Source organism: Brachyistius frenatus, unplaced genomic scaffold (assembly GCF_029030835.1).
Source record: "Brachyistius frenatus isolate BFR_SWC_R1_liver_20210118 unplaced genomic scaffold, ASM2903083v1 Contig_21, whole genome shotgun sequence".
NCBI classification, from domain to species: Eukaryota; Metazoa; Chordata; class Actinopteri; family Embiotocidae; genus Brachyistius; species Brachyistius frenatus.
The window spans coordinates 3,169,001-3,185,570 of NW_027210620.1; the positions used below are offsets into that span (position 1 = coordinate 3,169,001).

Sequence of the window (16,570 nt, forward strand, 5' to 3'; positions counted from 1 at the left end):
TGCCGAGTGACACTTCCAATTCTTATTATGCACTCATAAAAATGCAACAAAAAAAAAGCGAATTGAAATTTTATTTTCAGCCGAGGTGCAAATCGTGACTGGCACCAGCTGGAGCATCAACAATCTCATCATCGGGACTCTGAGATTGGCCAGAGAGTTGGTTTGAGATATCGAATTATCAAAACAAATCAAAACGGTCACTTTGCAGTTGAAATGTTTCCATAAAAATGAGGTATAGTGATTATAGAGTTTGGATTTCCAACCGGTAACAGTTTTTATTAGCAAAATTTGGTTCACTTATGTTCTGATTTTAATGTTTGATTTGATTCTAAATTGGTTTTTTTTTCTTACTTTTATCATTATACAGACAACCGTTGCAGAAAAGGAGCCTTCAAACAAAAAGAATAACGGAAAGCAAACAATCGCTGAAATGTTGCGTTCATGGACCCTTTTACGACTCACCTTCCCCAGAACTGTGAGCTGCTGCACCAACAGATGAGCGCCCTCTGTTTTTCCTGCACCGCTTTCCCCACTGATCACAACACACTGCACACACAGGAAGTCACATTAAAAAGTATTTAGAAGTCCCAACTCGTGTCGTGTACACAATAAAAGCTCTGATAACGTGATCAAAATAGGTCTACTAATGCTTCAAATTCAAATCTTCACCTGTTTGTCATGAAAAAAAAAAAATTGCTGCAAATAGATAAAAAACAAACAAACAACCAAAACCAGGACAGACATGTTTCAATAGAGCATAAATAGGGATGGACATGGTTGGGACACACTTGCCGTTGCCATGGTGACTCATAAAGTCACGTTTGTTATAACTCACGCAGCGATAAGCTTGTTCCAGCTCGTGGTCCGTCACTTTTTTGTTAGTGCCCTCTGGAAACATGTACGTTGTTCTCTGTGCTATTTGTAACATTTTCCGTGCTTGAAGCCGTGTGATAGTGTTTTCTGTTTTTGCAGCATGAGTGTTGCTCATGGGGGATTTAAAAACTAAAAAAAAAAAAAAACACAAAAAAAACCTGATGCTGCAAGGTGCACAATCACCTGATCGGTGTTGTAGGACACCATGGACTGGTAGGCGATGTCGGCCACAGCGAAGATGTGTGGCAGGTTGCATGTGCGCTTGGCTCCTATGTACATCTTGGTGTGCTGTGAAAGAGAGGGAGTCAACACAAAGACTTATTTAAAGACATATAAGAGAATGTAACGGATACCATAAAAAGTAGATATAACGTTGAAGAAAACAAAATTGAAGGTATTTTTTTTGCCCTTTGTCTGTTTTGAGAGGAGATGAATGGAGAAAAAAAAAAAAGGGGACAAACTTCAGGCGAAAAACCTGATAATTGAGAGAAAAATAAAGTCAGCGAAGTGTGCAAGAGGCTGAAAAACAGGGGCGGTGTGTGTGTGTGTGTGTGTGTGTGTGTGTGTGTGTGTGTGTGTGTGTGTGTGTGTGTGTGTGTGTGTGTGTGTGTGTGTGTGTGTGTGTGTGTGAGGAGATGAGGCCAAATGGGATGCAGCAGACTGAAGAAGTGCGCTAATGAGATACGCCACGATACATTCGGTGCATTATTGACCGAACGCCGGAGAAGGAAAACACACACACACACACACACAAAATAAAAATAACCTCCACTGACCTGAGGCGTGTAAATCTCCATCTTGTGGAAAGGATTGACCGCGATGAGGATGTCTCCCACATACGTGTAAATCTGATCTCTTGCATAACGACTCTGAAGCTGCTCCGTCACCGTATTCTGGAAAATAAAACAACAACAACCACGATGATGTCGAATAAATACTGAGATGATTACGAGATAACGGCAGAAAAAAAAAAATCGTCGACAAAAACTGAGTTCGTGTCCTCGACGTCTGTGACGTCAGTTGTGTTAATGTTTTAGTTTGAGTAACACTGTGATTGGTTCTGGTGTCTGCTCGCTGCCAGGTTCGGGTTCGGGTTCGGGTACAGCAGCGAGCAGCGGGGCGGCACTGCCTCCCTCGTACCGGCACACGTCTCAGCTTGAAGGACGGCTGGAAATATCCGCCGGCGACAAGAAGCTGCTCGTATCCCTCAATACGTCAATGCAGCGCTCACGTTTGATGAATTACTCTGAATGTTATTTCTGTGAAAGATGCCGCCGTGTTTTGTTTTTGGTTTCTTCACTGCTCACAGACCAACATGGGAAGATGACGCTAAATGAAGGGAAAACATGTGGCAGGCCCTGGAACATGCTTGTGTTTAACCGGGATCACAATATATATGATGAATATGTAATTACGCAGCTCCGATTGACGAGCTAAAAAGGATTTGAGGATGAAAAAGGGCGACTTTTTATCACGTCTGCATGAAAATTGATTTTAGCTACTTAAATGAATTTATTTATTTTTTAACAACCAATAAATGTATTGGTTATGTATATATGTGGTTATTTAAAAAACAAGTAATGCTCATCTTATTTAAATGTCATGTAAAGACAAAAAATGTAACATCTAATCTCAAAATAACAAGTATTCTTTACTAAATATAATAGAGTCTTGTAAAGACATGTTCCTCCACAATATGTTTGTCTGTCTTTGTCTGCCGTGACGACGTTTCCACGGCGACAGTTGAGTTGGCCTCAGGGCGTTTTGTTTCCAGGTCGTCCGTCCATCCCTTCACATGGACGCCCACATTTTAAGAACGCCTTTGAGGCAGCGTCTTCAAATTTGGCACAAACGTTCACTCGGACTCAAAGGATGAACCGATTTGAATTTTGGTGGTCTGAAGGTCAAAGGTCACCGTGCCCTTTAAAGAAAAAACACATTTGTGGCCGTAACTGAAATAATTAATTTGCTAATCGTGCACTGGAACGTGTGATCAGATCAAATGATGACGTGATGATATTTTCTATCTTGAAAGGTCGAAGGTCAACGTTACTGCGACATCATCATTTTCTGCAAAAACAAGTTGTTTTTTTTGTTATTCAACGCCATAACTCAGGATCGGAAGTGGAGACCGTGACCATATTTCATATTTGGTGAGACGTTTGGTCAGATACTGAATTGGTGACACTCACGTCCACTTTGAAACTGTGCTGATTGGACAGATCTTGTGTTGTCGGGTTAAATACGCGTCTGTAACGTATCGTCTTTACAGCGACATCCGTATTTGAAGCATCGTCGACTGTCGTGGCTTCAGCTTTGTGTTGAAGAACCAGTTGAAGAACCCGATTTATAGATTAAATTCCTTCAAAGTCTTCACTAAAAATATGCAATGGGTATATGAATTATGATTCTTGAAACAACGTCTTTACCTCGTCCATAACTTCGAGGGTAGCGAGGTCGTCCACCTCGTCTGAGTCCGTCTGTGTCTTCATGTGGCTTCCTTTTTTAGTGTGGATACGTTCATGCCTGGAATTTCACAGGAGGCACAACCGGGTGTCTTACGGAGCAATCGGCGTCACGTACACAACGATGCTGCAGAAGTCATCTCAATTTAAATTCAGTATACAGTGAGCACTACGACGGGCAAGCACAGTGCTGATATTTGTGAAAGTGGTGTTCACTTTAAACAACGTGAACACAATCAAAGCTTCAACCAGATAAAAGAAAATACAATACTGTGCAGCGTTAATGTTGAATAAAAAGACCTGTCTAACCCAACTGACATGACCTCTGAACTTTGTGGGTAGTATCTGAATTGTTTACTGCCACAAAAAAAAAAAAAAAAAAAAAAAAAAAATCCATTATCTCTCTCTAAAGGCATCAAAACATAACACATTATATTAATGTAAGACTATAGGGCAAACAGTGACAACAAAATAGCTCATACAGTGAGACAGACAACAACATAGCACGGGCGAGTGGGGGGGGGGGGCAGCAGGTAAACAATCAGTCCGTGTAGTTGAAGGGAAACACATTTGGGACCACACCTACAACAAGAGCTCCGACTGGACTAAATAAGGTCCTACTGTTGCATAAAGGTCATTCGTTACCTGTCATTACTGCCTGTGCCTCTGTCTGTCTTTCCGTGATGGCTTAAATGACAGAAATAGGATTAACATGTTTGTTCACGACCGTCTCGGGCAAACACACACTTTCCCGGGCCGACGTTATTAGCGACTCGTGTGACAACGCGGTGCTGCGGCCTGCGACCGCGAGTGACGCCGGTGCAGGACGGGAGCTCGCCGTTTTGTGCGAGGTTGTCAGGGGCTTGTAAAACATCCAGCGAAGGAGGGTAATTTGGATTACGCTGCCTGCTAAAAGCTAAGCTGCAGCCGAGCATTTAAAACCCAGCGACAGGGAGGGTGTGAGACTTTTTACGTTTTTTTTTTTTTTTTCAGAAATCTTATCAAAACACTTCACGGTGAGTATCGCTAAACAAACAGGGCTACGTATCGGGGCGGAAGCATGCACGCAAACGCCGCTGGGACGATACCTTGTTTTTTCGATCACTCCCATTTGTTGGTTGAGATCAATGAGTTCGATCAATTGTTTCTGCAGGATTCTCTCCCTGGCAACAATCTGCTTGATGAACACATGCTGCAGCAGGTCGAGCACATTCGGTCGCAGCTCAAAATCCTTAATCAGACATCTGTGGTGTGGAGGAGGCAAAAAACAACAACAACAAAACAAGGTAGGGGTTGGAGGAGGTGGAGTTTTTCCTCAAATTTATATTCAATGCATCTGGTTGCAAATCGGTGTAAATATTCATAAGAGCAAACACACAGGAGCAGCCACACTCACTTGCAGATGAAGTCGTTACAGTTGTCTGACCAGAGCTCGGGCTGGTGGAGAGTGGGCGGGGGGTTTCTGTCAAAGCAAGAAAATTATAAAAAAAAAAAAAAAAAAAAAAGATAAATGGAAAGATAAGATGAGATGGGATTTACGCCGACGGGTGCGGAGAACAAAAAGCCCCCCCCCCCCACCCGCCCCCGCCCCGCTTCCCTCCGAGGCGCCGAGTGGAAAGATGGAGCGGAAATCCTAACCGCTGGAAGTGATTCATCATCGGAGACATTCGGAGGCATTTCTGTGGTGGCGTGAGGCAATAACTAACGACCCGCCACCTGAGCAGTTGGGTGGTATTGATGGAGCTAATTTCCTGACATAAAAAACAACAGTCAGTAACATTAGATAGTACATATATATATATATATATATATTTATATAAAACTGGATCTTCTTAAAAGCTTACAGTTTCACCCTGAAAAAACAAAAATCCTCTCAAGGAGGCGAAACTTCAGGCCTCTCAGCAGCGCAACAACTGAGCTAAACTGCTATAATTCCTCGTCCTGCTTTAAGTACCTTTTTACAAGGGGGTTAGTGGCACCTGGTGGAGAAGTCAATGCTGCCTGCTAATGCACCGGGGAGGCGGGGGGAGGAGGAGGGGAGTGGGGGGGGGGGGGGGGGTTGGCACGCCACATCTGACAGCGATAAATTTTGTCTAATGAGAGGAGGTACATCTCCTGTTTATCAACACAACGCAACCAATATTTTTTGTTTTATTTTCTTATCCGGGAGACAAACGTGGTCTCGAGGAGACCAGTAGAGATGAGGAGGAGGTGGAGGAGGTGGAGGAGGAAGGGTTGGAGTCACACATGAGCTCCTTGAATTAAAAAGCTACTTAGAGTTGGAGGGTACAAGTGTGTTTTAATTACAAGTTTATATTCTGTTTGTAACCCAGTTTCGCTGAAGTTATTTGCTCTACATTCACTTTGTGCGGTATTGGAGGCCAATTCAAAATCCTCTCTGTTACACATAATAAAGGAGGAAAGCTTAACGTTTAACACACGAGCATAATTAGGAAAGCACTTTTAATCTCTTACGTGCTCCAGAGTCTGAGGCTCTGAGCAGGGATTGGATTTCTGTTTATATACTTGTTCCTCTCTATGTCTGTATTTCTATTTTTAAAAAAAAAGGTAAAAAGAAGGAATATCTGACTTGTTCATGTGGACTTATGTTTCATGCACATAGCACCAAAATATCATGAACATATGAATTTACAGTTGATGTTGGTTTCGACCACGTTCTGAAAGGTACGTGTTGTAAAGCCGGACCTCGTTTGAATAAACCTCGAACCAATCACAGACTGAAACAGCATTTTACATCCGGTGAGTGAGACGATGTGACTTTCAATAACTGACGTTTAGAGTATTATTTTTAGCTGCTGTCATCTCTGTACCCGCAATTTTGAGTTAAACCGTATTGTATTGACAAAACAGGTTGAAGGCAATAGCACCAATTACTTTCCTTCTTGGTCTAAGCTTTATGACGATTGGGCGGGTTTTCGGTTCTGACAGGGCCTGTTTTTTTTTTTTTACCAGCTGGCAACACTGATCCCACCGTCCTGATCAAATCCCATCAAACCGGCTAACTGACAAACTCAATATCCTTCAAACCAAATCACAAATAATGGCGCTAACGAGCTGACGTACTAATAGCTAATTAGATAACATAAATCAACGAGCTACAAGTGCTCTTCAGATTTTGGGATGGTTAAATAGAAAAAGCTAAATCCTTTTCCACAACTGAGTCCAAACTCGCACAAAGTAATGCTATGTTATCCAGAATTTTGCTAATAAACATATTTTGTTGTGTTTATGCTGTGTCACAGAGATAAATTGTAGTGTTTTTTTTTTTTTATTACATTTTATTACAAATATCTTCCACCATTTTTAGGGGATTGGACGAAATAATAATAGCACCTTGAAAAAAAATACGCCAACCCAATGAAACAGATTTCAAAGTTTCAACATGAACTGGAAAATAAGAAAATAAAGGAGGCGCAAGCAGAGACAGTTTCCAAGATTAAATATAACTACTTCTCGTGTAAGTTTTAAATGGAGAGAAGTGTGTTTTTAAACCTAAATATTTCTATGACTATGTTGCGGGAGAACGAGGACCTGCACTCGCAAATCGGCCTTGAAGGTGGACAAGTTCCAGCCAAACGATAATGACCTTCAGACATGTCCTTGCACTGGATCGATATGCCGCGTAAGGTCGTGTTGCGAGTGCTGTAAAATGTGTCCTAAGATTTAAACAACACACTACTAATGGATAAATCATTAAAGTGGACACATTAGAAGGAAAAAAAAAACAAAAAAAAACGAAGGTTGGCTTTGATGATCTTTTGTTTCTTTTTTGCGAATCTAAAACAGAGGGCGGTTTGAATTGATGCCCTCGGCGTGGCGTTTTTATTATTGATTTATTTATTTATTTATTTTTCCCGAAGACGGCTTTGACGAACGAGCAGTGAGCGGAGGGAAGTGAGGAGTGTGAACAGCGAGCCTGGAGCTCCGGCTGCAGCAGTCACATAAGATTCGGAGAAAGCAGTGTGATGGCTCCGGTGGTGCACGACCCCCAGAGACAACACACAGGACGGCTACGACACGGGGGCCGTCTCTGTGTGTGTGTGTGCGTGTGTGTGTGTGTGTGTGTGTGTGTGTGTGTGTGTGTGTGTGTGTGCGCGTGTGTGTGTGTGTGTGTGTGACGGACAATGTGCTGTGCCATTTGGCTTGACAGCGGCGGTAAGTGCCTATGCAGCTCTTTCTCTCTCACTCACGCTGGAATCAGAAGACGATAAACAATTTACTTTTCACCTTCAGCCCACGATACAAACAGATGAGAAGAGAAAAAAAAAAGAAGAATAAAAAGGAGGGTGGCTGCGCGCTCAGCCTCCCACACAGGACGAGCGTCATCGGCGCCGGGGAGGGGAGCGTTTTACGGATAAGCCCCCGCGAGCAGAAAAAAAAGCCATTTGAAATGAAAGGACTGTACTTTGTCTGCTGACAGTATATATATAGAGAAGCTGAACGGTGCTTTGGAGGAGCAGGAGAGGCTTTTTTTTTTGTTTCTGCTTTTTTTTTTCTGAATTGCAGTGCAAGCAGTATGCATTAACCCTGCCTTTACATCCCTCTCTCTAAAACAACATCACGACGGCCTGCGTCAGTGCGGTGAATAAAACATAATCCTGTTTTTTTTTCTCTCTGCGGCGTGAGAGTCATCTGTTTGCCCGCATGGTTTCCACTTTAAAATGATAACGTGCGTTAAATACCTAAAAGCTGACATAATTGTTAACATTTTGTGCGAAGATGAAGGACAACTCGATGCAACGCGGTATTACAGCAAAGCGTGTAATACGCTCGTCAGTCCTTCGTTCTTAAACCGAAGTCTTTTCTTTTCACGCCGAGGCAAAGGCAAAACGTGACCCTGACGCCGTACCCTCTAGTGGACTGATGGGTGTATTATATGCTTTTGTGTGATATCGCGTCGCTTAATGAGCTTGAACATCAAATTATAGTCGATAGAGTCAGTACAAGTCATGTGGCATCAGAGATTTATCATTTGTTTGTCGCTCAACTTTGTTTCATATTCCAGGTGGATTCTGACAAGTCTGTTGAGGTAATCATCAAAAATATATATTTATAGATATAGGTGAATGCATAATATAGGCTTGCATATAGAAAATTCTGCAGTTCACTGAAATACAAGTTAATTCAAAGTCATCACCGGTACTTGTGAACCAATCTCATGTGTCGACGACAAACTTTTTTTTTCTTTTTTTTTTAAGTTCAAAACTTGTATTTTCTGACAGAATCTAAAGGCAAAATATAAGCGACTGATTTAAAAACAAAAAAAACAAAACAAATGCAATCATGACAGCACAGTGTCTGACTGGCTGGGGCTCTCACCTCGCAACAAGACGCCGAGGTTCAAAGTATTCCTCCAGAGCAGCAGAAAAAGTCTCGACAGAAGCTGGGTCCAATTACAAAAACTCGTCCTTCTGAACGATGGCAGGCTCACCTGGGTATTTTAAAGAGGGCTCTCATCGGGTGGAGCTCAGAGAGGGGCGGGTCTCCGTCTCCCAGCTCTATGGCGGTGATGCCCAGCGACCAGACGTCACAACGGGCGTCGTAGGTCGAGTCCAGCTGCTGCTCGCACGCGATGACCTGCGGGGACGCGACAGACGACGAAATCATGACGAGAAGGTCGAAACACAAACCCCTCAACCTCAACAGTGTGAGGACATTTCAGCCCAAGACAGTATTTCTGGATGATCTTTGTTGACCCTCGCGCACATTATACACAAAACAAATGTGTAACACAGCAATTATAAAGCTGTACAATTTCAAAAGAAACCTTATAGAGAGCGCAACACGAATAAACACAAAAGACAATCTCAGCGTCATTATGGCTGTGAGATATATACACACACACACACACACACACACACACACACACACACACACACACACACACACACACACACACACACACACACACACACACACACACACACACACACACACACACACACACACACACACACACACACACACACACACACACACACACACACACACACACACACACACACACACACACACACACACACACACACACACACACACACACACACACACACACACCCAGTGGGAGTCATGCGTACATACACGACACCCGCAAGCCCACACAAACACACACACACACACACACACACACACACACACACACACACACACACACACACACACACACACACACACACACACACACACACACACACACACACACACACACACACACACACAAAATCACTGTTAAGTCAGTCCTCAGGAGGAAAACCCCATTCACTTTAAGATATGAAAATGTTTCCCTAAAAGTGGAAAATACGAACACTTAAATCATCAGTCGGCATGTCGGCAGCATCGCACAACTCTTATCCAAAACAAAAGGAAATCAAAATGCATAACGTGGAGCAGATACGACGCAACTTACCCCAGAAGTTACGAAGCCAAACCTTCAGTTTAAAATAAACTATCCAAACTATCAAGGATGAGACTCTCAAAAAAAGCAAAAAAAAAAAAAAATGGTTATCCTTGTAATAATAATAGCGTAGATCTTCTGACATACAGAAGACTTTCTCATCTGCCGAGTCCAACCCAGCATCCCTCTTTCTGCCAATATAAATGATGGGCAACTTAAACAAATGTTATTGATGTCCTTGTGGAATCACGTCATGAAGCATTTACTCTAATGCTACATTTGCACGGCATGCAAACCTCATGTAAAACGGTCCACTTTAGTCTGACGTGGTGAATATTCGAGGCCGATCGGTGGAGGGGTGTGGGGGGGGTTAAACACAGTGCAGAGGTCACAGAGTGTAGCCGTGCCGCATACGTTTGCCCATCTCATCCCTGCAGAGGCTGCTGATGACTCCAGCGATCTAATCGGGAGATCGGTGCTGAGGTTAGGTGTGCGAACGCGTTAAGGTTCAGGAGGCCGCTGCTTGTTGAGGTTTTGAAATATAAATGAAAGGTGTCTGCTTTGGCGGCCCGGACATGCTCCGACTTGTTGTCGAACACTCGGCGCTTCAAGTTATCTCTGAGACGGTTTGGCGTTGCGCCCGTCTTGAAGTCACTGCACTGGCTACCTGTCAGGTTTTAGACTTGTTTTCAAGATATCTGCCTCGCAGATGTCTCAGAACCTCCGCTGACGGCCTCCTGGCGGTTCCCAGAATCTCCACTAAAAACACACGAGGAGTCTGTAGAAAAGTCTCCCTGAGGATGTGAGGGACTCCACTGCTCAGCACATTTTTAAAAGGAAAACTTAAGACGTATCTTTTGAGCTTCTTCTTGTTTTTACTTTTAGGTTTCGTTGTACTTTGCTCCGTGGGGCCCTTTCGGGTGCATTTGCCGTGTGAAAGGTGCAACATAAATAAATCTGATTTGAGTTGAGTCGTGTTGGCGAGTGGCCGAACCTCCTCCACATCGAATCACGTCACTGCACGGTCGATTTGAGTTGCGCTTCGTCAGGCGTTTGCGCTCCCTATTTTTTTTATTCCAGCATCTACTTAACTTCCTCGGTATGAAGCAAATAGGTACGTTTTTGCAGCTACGTTGAGTCATTGTAATCACGGGCAAATATTTTTTTGTAAACTCTCGCCCAAGAAACCCTCCACTAAACTCATCGTGGACAGTTTGAAAAGAACCAGAGAAACTCTCTCCTTTTTTTTTTTTTTTTCATTCCCACAGCGAGTGACCGCACTGGAGGCCGTTTATCAGACTTCACACAGTTCCACCTGGAGGCACAAACAAGGCTTCATAAAAACGTTCTCTCACATGTGCAGTAGACCCGTAAACACACTTCGAGGCGTAAAAATCGCACCTGTACTCCGCCACCGACAACAGCAGCTCTCCCGCTCGCCACATAAAGGCGGCGCTACTTCCTGCGCTGGTGTTAAACATCGGCGTTAAATCTGTGTTTCGAAATCATCAGCTGCGTAATTCTTGTGGAAACTAGTCAGAGATATGAAACCACACGCAGGAACCCGCGGCTGCTTTCGTGCCGAGTCCAAGTTAGAGGACATAAAAAAAGAAGAAGCAAAGGACACCTTGACAGCTATAAAATGATGTTCTTAATGTAACCATCTGTGTATAGAGACCATATGTACTGTTAATGCCGTGATTAGACGGGAGACGAACGACGCCGGGCTGCCCACTCCATTATTTTTCCACGCACATTGTGTCTGACAGTGTTATCTCTTTTAGTGATTATTAACTGTGGCCCACTGGGAGCTGCTCCAGGCTAATGTAGTGGAAAGAGAGGAGCATTTACAGGCCGCTTATTTTTTTTATTTTTTTACTGTACCTCTGGAGCCATCCAGAAGGGAGTCCCCACAGAGGTGTTCCTCCTCAGACGGGTATTTGTCAGCTGGGCCGAAACACCTGCAGGGAAGAGGAACGCACACTTCAGTCATATTCAACAATAAATGTTTAAAAAAATTTATTTTGCACAGAGAAGAGACTGGCTGGTAAAAAGTGATGATCTGTGAAAACAATTTTTTTTTTTTTTAAATAAGGGGGAAACAGAGGACAGTAAACTGCAGGATGCTGCTCAGCTGACACGGAGCTGATAGAGCTGTCACCATAGTGACGAGCAGAAAAAAAATAAATAGAAGAAACATACAGAGCAGCATGTTTTGTTTTTTTTTCCCTCTAAATGATAGTTTGCTTTGACTTACAAATTCTCCTGTGACTGCGAGGGACTTTGTCGTGGCATTTCAAGAACAACATTTGAATACAGCTCTCTTGTAAACAGGCTTTGGCAGCCGGGGACGGTTTTCCTCCCCTCCTTCTCAGAACAACATGCATCCGGGTGATTTATCAGCTTCTGCTGCAGCGGGCCGAGTTGAAAGCGGTCACGTCAGAGGCAAATCAATTCAGCAGAAACGGGGAGAGAGAGAGAGAGAGAGAGAGAGAGAGAGAGAGAGAATGTGTCCTAATGTGTGTGTTAATGTGCGGTAAAAAGACTGACAAGGAACATGCTGACCCACAATCGTGACTTCGGTCCACTCCAGTCAAATCAGTGTTACTGGAGATAGTGGGGGGAGTAGGGGGCACGGGGAGGGGAGTGCTCAGCCCAAAAATCAGCCGGCCACATCAAGAGCAAGCGACCAGGACAAAAGCAGCAAGCCCGGAGACAAAAAGCAAGCGAGGGACAAACAAAAGGTGATGCGCTGCTGCACGGCGGGGTCTCTTTGTCCTGTACTTCATGTTCTTACGAGAGTCTGAAAGCACACAACTTAAATCAGCTGATTTCCTGCAGCAGCACAAAAAAAAACAAAAAAAAAAAAGCTTTGAGGAAAGGAAGAAGCAATTTGGAGAAAATGTACCAACAGATGGGAGGGGAAAAAAACAACAACAACGTGTTCTTATCTGGAAACAAGAACCCAACAAAAACACAAATGGATTTCCAATCATGTCGGCGACTGCGTGTTTTTTTTAAAGGCCGACTCCGTGCACCCATTTAATCGTCGTGTTGGTGCGACACCAAGGTACACTGATGCCGCCTTGGTGGAGAGAAAACACCAAGACGAGCAGTGCAGAGGGGGGAAAAAAAACGGTTCTGTGGCAACCATCGGGAAGGGATTACAGTCCTGTGCAGGAGGGTGGATATAAGACACACACACACACACACACGTACGAGGACGGACTCACGACAAAACCACCAAAAAAAAAAACACGAGGCGTCGACAAAACCTGCAGTTTTACATGTTTTGCAGCCGTAAAAAAAAAACACACCAAGAAACGTGGAGGCGGAGAAAATCCCACAACAACAACCCCCGTCTGCTCGGGTTTACATGTTGGGTGTACCAGTGTGAGACAAAGAGCACCCTATTAAAGCCCCTCTGTTTCCACTACATTAGCCCGGAGTGGCGCCCGGTGGGCCACACTTAATAATCATCACAGAGATAACGCTGTCAATTAGAATATTCATGAGAGACCCGCGAACGAGCTCATTCTTCCGCTGCTTTTTTTTTTTTTTTTTTTTTTTTGAGGTCCACCTCTTCGCTATTTCGTTTCTCCGCTGGTGATGAGTCACTGCGGGGGCTTTATCTCTTCAGCTGCTTAGTGCGGCGTGCGGCATGCGCCCCCCCCCCACATAAAAAAAAACAAAAAACGTTAATCCGAGCGTGATGTCAGCGTGTAGCGCCGGAGAGAGCTCAAATCGGATGCAATTTTTTTTAATTTTTTTTCCTGTGCTTTCGTCACCCTGCAAGTTTTTTTTGTTTTTTTTTCTACACACGTCAGGCTTATTTCTTAAGACTGCTGCTCCCTTTCTTATTATTATTATTTTTTTTTTATGACGTCACAGACACCGACACAAAATTCCTGCTGTCAGCAGTGTGAAGAACGGCAAACCAGCAGTCGTTTTTTTTTGGTGGAAAAGATTCCAGCTCATGCACACTGTCAGATTATAACACAGGATCTGCTCTGCTTGCTGCCAACTTTTGCTCCAGGTAAAATGACATGACATTTTACTTTGTGTCGGGGAAAAGTGAAGTCCAATTTTGGCATTCAAAATGTGAGTCCGCATGCCTAAAGGTTCCACCTGTGAACGAAGCTTTCATGTGGTTCAGGACGTCTGCGGTTAAAGCCGTAGCCAGCAGCTCCGTAAGGCAGCTCATCACAACGCTAACAGTGTCATGGATTTCAAGGAATAATCATTTTAATTTAGAAAATATTTGCTAATAAGCACAAAATTGTGCCAAGCGAGTACAGCCGAGGGTGTGGGGATGATCAGTAACCACGCATTTGCTCATAAGTTAAAGTATTGGACAGATTATACAGTCCATCCCACTAAAGGGTGTAATACACCCCTCAAACCACTAGAGGGTACATGGTCAAGGTCACGTTTTGCCTCGTCTCGAGCCTGGAGTGGACGCACGCAAGTCAATAAATGGTCTCCTCTTTTACAAGGCTTTATCACAATTTGCCTCTCACTTTCATGCCGGTGAGCTGTCACGCAAGGCGCTCGCCAGCCATTGGGGGCCACCTGAGGTCAGGTGTTTTTCGCCCGAGGACACTTTGGCACGTGGGACAGGAGGACCCAGGGCACTGACCCGCCAACCTCGATGATTAAATGGTCAACCCGCCGTACCGTGCGAGGGACAGGAGGCGGTCACGCGACGGAAGTCGTAAACGAGGCTCACGTCGAGGGTCATTTGAGCACAAAACTGCTAAAAGTCCGAGGGGGGTGGGTCGGTGGTGGTCGGATGAATCGAACACGGGGACTTTCATCCGGGAGACGCGAGGTTCAAATCTGTGAGAAAAACCAACCCAGTATTTGTTTTTTTCTGCGTCACCCATAACCGCGATCAAACGTGACACGCGACGCTGCAGCGGCCCGACGGGTGCGTTACCCACTTTGACGAGATGCCAGGTTGGACGTTTAACTTGACGGTGGCACAAGATGAAACAGACACGTTTTTACAATTCATCTGGAGGGGGAGACACACGTACGTGACCAAATTTTATGGCAACCATCCGGTAGTTGAATAAATATCACTTAATGTGATCAACACGGTGACCACGGGAGTGATCCTCTGGGAACCATGAATAACCGTATGAGATATTGTGATATTGTGTCAATCCAACAGGACAGATACAAACTCCGCCAGCTGATGAAGTATTTCCGATGAAAGTGGTGTAACGACAGACTTGCGTGGCAAACCGGAGCGTCACATTAATAGGGACACTTACAATTTATGCCTTTAAATCTCTCGTCAATTTCTTCGTCTGTGAGGACCTCAAATTTTTCCTTCTTTAAAACTGGTACAAAGGTTGTTGTTGCTTTTTTAAAAGGGCCGTTGAGAGTCTTTATGGCAGCGGCGTGAGGAGGAAGAAGCTGCCCTGGAGGCAACGAGTGGACCTGCTCCAATATTATCCACTTCACATTCAAATATTAAGTGTCTCCATTAATCCCCCCCCCCGCCCTCTCCTCCTCCTTATGTAAAAGCTTTGCACTTTGCGTTTCATGGTTAAGCAAAAAAAAAAAGAAGAAAAACAGGGCTTTTAAGAGAAGCCCGCAATTACTAGTCTAAATGCAAACCTACACACAAGTAGAGTGGGGGATTTTTATTTGTAATGAAAACGGGCAGCTGGTTTTTTTTTTTCAGCACCTGAAGAAAAAAAAAAAAACTAGGGGTGAGTCATCTCCTGGAAGTAGTCGGAGTCACTTTGCCTATCGTGAGCCTCGAGTCCAGGAATTGTGATGCGCTGCTTTGGAGTGCCTCATTTGGTTAAGAAACAAAATAAATAAAAAGCAAATGAGGGAAAGCAGCGCGAACGGCAACAAATGTTGTCTGGTGTCTGACGTAAAACGGAAAAGATGGGGTGTAGTGGAAAAATATAATCATCGTGCTATCTTTTGTCGTGTTGTGTTTAAAAAAAACAACAACAACAACAACAAAAACATGTTCAAGTGTGTCTTTTTTGTAAAAAGAGACACATTACATACCAAAGTCCACCAGTTTGACCCCTCCTTGCGTCGTCAAAAGGATGTTATTGCCTTTGACGTCGCGGTGGATGGTCTTGTTGATGTGCAGGTGTTGGAGACCCTGTGTGGAAAAAAAAAAAAAAAAAAAAAAAAATGGGGTTAACTGCTTTTTCCTGACGACCACCTGCCTGCAAAATTACCCCGATTAAACTCTTTTCATCGAGGCTGCTCATCCGGGGGGGGGGGACGGGGGCGGGGGCGGGGGCGGGGGTGGGGGTCGTTCCATTGAACTGTACAGTACACCCGTTGTGGCCCCTCCTCCCCCTCCCTCCTCCTCCCTCCCCCCCGCACAAACCGGCCAGACTCACCATGAGGGCCTCGTGCAAGATGTAGGCAATAATGGGTTCGTCCATTCTGTCGCCTCTCTTCAGCATGCCTTTGGCCAGATCCGTCACGGAGCCGCCATTGCAGAGCTGCGACAGAAACATACACAAGAGGTGGGGGGAAGAGGGGACAATGGCCCCCGATAAGCTCAACATGAGTCAGCGCTTGCAGCTCACCCGTGTGGAAATGTGGGGGCATCGTGCGTATGCAGCGTTTTCACGTGGCGAAAACAGAAGAGCGTGAAAACGTATTGATTGTAAGATTTCACAGTGAGGAAGAAAAAAAAAAAAAAAAAAAAAAAGGGGGATGCTGAGATCTTTAGAGGCTTATCTGTCAGAGGCAGCTTGGTGGGAGGTAAACAAAAATTGTAATAAAAGATACCGGTGGAGGGAATGTACTTCTTTGTGTGTGTGTGTGT

At 44.3% G+C, this 16,570-nt stretch overlaps 1 protein-coding gene across 2 annotated transcripts in view; it reads right to left on the reverse strand.

The window, feature by feature from the left end:
* Positions 1–16,570, reverse strand: part of myo3a (myosin IIIA) — a 54,400-nt gene that overhangs the window by 19,774 nt on the left and 18,056 nt on the right. Inside the window, exons 4-14 of one of the 2 annotated variants that reach the window (XM_069696453.1) lie at positions 16,137–16,241; positions 15,790–15,889; positions 11,638–11,714; positions 8,791–8,936; positions 4,735–4,800; positions 4,427–4,582; positions 3,984–4,025; positions 3,303–3,399; positions 1,650–1,766; positions 1,057–1,161; positions 463–546 (exon numbers count right to left, since the gene is read on the reverse strand). In XM_069696453.1, coding sequence (XP_069552554.1) covers positions 463–546; positions 1,057–1,161; positions 1,650–1,766; positions 3,303–3,399; positions 3,984–4,025; positions 4,427–4,582; positions 4,735–4,800; positions 8,791–8,936; positions 11,638–11,714; positions 15,790–15,889; positions 16,137–16,241 — 1,095 coding nt within the window. The remainder of the gene's footprint in view (positions 1–462; positions 547–1,056; positions 1,162–1,649; positions 1,767–3,302; positions 3,400–3,983; positions 4,026–4,426; positions 4,583–4,734; positions 4,801–8,790; positions 8,937–11,637; positions 11,715–15,789; positions 15,890–16,136; positions 16,242–16,570) is intronic. The other variant, XM_069696452.1, reaches the window with a different exon arrangement.